At 47.7% G+C, this 886-nt stretch overlaps 1 protein-coding gene across 1 annotated transcript; it reads left to right on the top strand.

Annotated features, from left to right (window-relative positions):
* The first annotated feature begins 6 nt into the window (after positions 1-6).
* On the top strand, positions 7-685 carry FTMT (ferritin mitochondrial). Its single transcript, XM_011987792.1, has one exon. The coding sequence runs from the start codon at positions 102-104 to the stop codon at positions 540-542; it is 441 nt and encodes a 146-aa protein (XP_011843182.1). The 5' UTR covers positions 7-101; the 3' UTR covers positions 543-685.
* The last annotated feature ends 201 nt before the right edge of the window (positions 686-886 follow it).

Genomic DNA, 886 nt, shown 5'->3' with positions numbered 1-886 from the left:
CCGGCTCCTCTCGGGTGCGCCAGAACTTCCACCCCGACTCTGAGGCTGCCATCAACCGCCAGATCAACCTCGAGCTCTATGCGTCCTACGTGTACTTGTCCATGGCCTATTACTTCTCCCGGGATGACGTGGCCTTGAACAACTTCGCCAGGTATTTCCTTCACCAGTCCCGAGAGGAGACAGAGCACGCGGAGAAGCTGATGAGGCTGCAGAACCAGCGAGGAGGCCGGATCTGCCTGCAGGACATCAAGAAGCCGGACCAGGACGACTGGAAAAGCGGGCTGCATGCCATGGAGTGTGCTCTACTCTTGGAAAAGAATGTGAACCAGTCGTTGCTGGAATTGCACACTCTAGCCTCTGACAAAGGTGACCCCCATTTGTGCGACTTCCTGGAAACCTACTACCTGAATGAGCAGGTGAAGTCTATCAAAGAACTAGGTGACCACGTGCACAACTTAGTGAAGCTGGGGGCCCCGGATGCTGGCCTGGCGGAGTACCTTTTTGACATACATTCCCTTGGAAATGAAAACAAGCAGAACTAAGCAACGGGCTGCCTTCCTCCCACGTCATTGGGTTCAAAGACCAGAGTCAGCTGTCTCCTGCTTTCTTGCCCTTAAAATCACCTCCATCTTTATATTTTTCTGTTATACTATTCTTGCAATAAAGTGATTTGTAGAAAAAAAAAGTTTTGCCCATGTTTAACAAGGACTTTTTATTAACCATCAAGACACTTATTTTCCCAGCTCAAAGAATAGCCCAGATAACTATGGTATGAAAAGGACTCCAAAAAGCTACTGAAAGAGGGTGCAAACTAACGTTCTCCAGTTGCCAAGTATTATCAGAATATGAACCTACACTTAAATTCTGTGATTTTTAATTCAACAAG

Source organism: Mandrillus leucophaeus, unplaced genomic scaffold (genome assembly GCF_000951045.1).
Source record: "Mandrillus leucophaeus isolate KB7577 unplaced genomic scaffold, Mleu.le_1.0 Scaffold316, whole genome shotgun sequence".
NCBI classification, from domain to species: Eukaryota; Metazoa; Chordata; class Mammalia; order Primates; family Cercopithecidae; genus Mandrillus; species Mandrillus leucophaeus.
The sequence above is the reverse complement of the archived record's forward strand: the minus strand, read 5'-3'. Positions and strand labels throughout refer to the sequence as shown.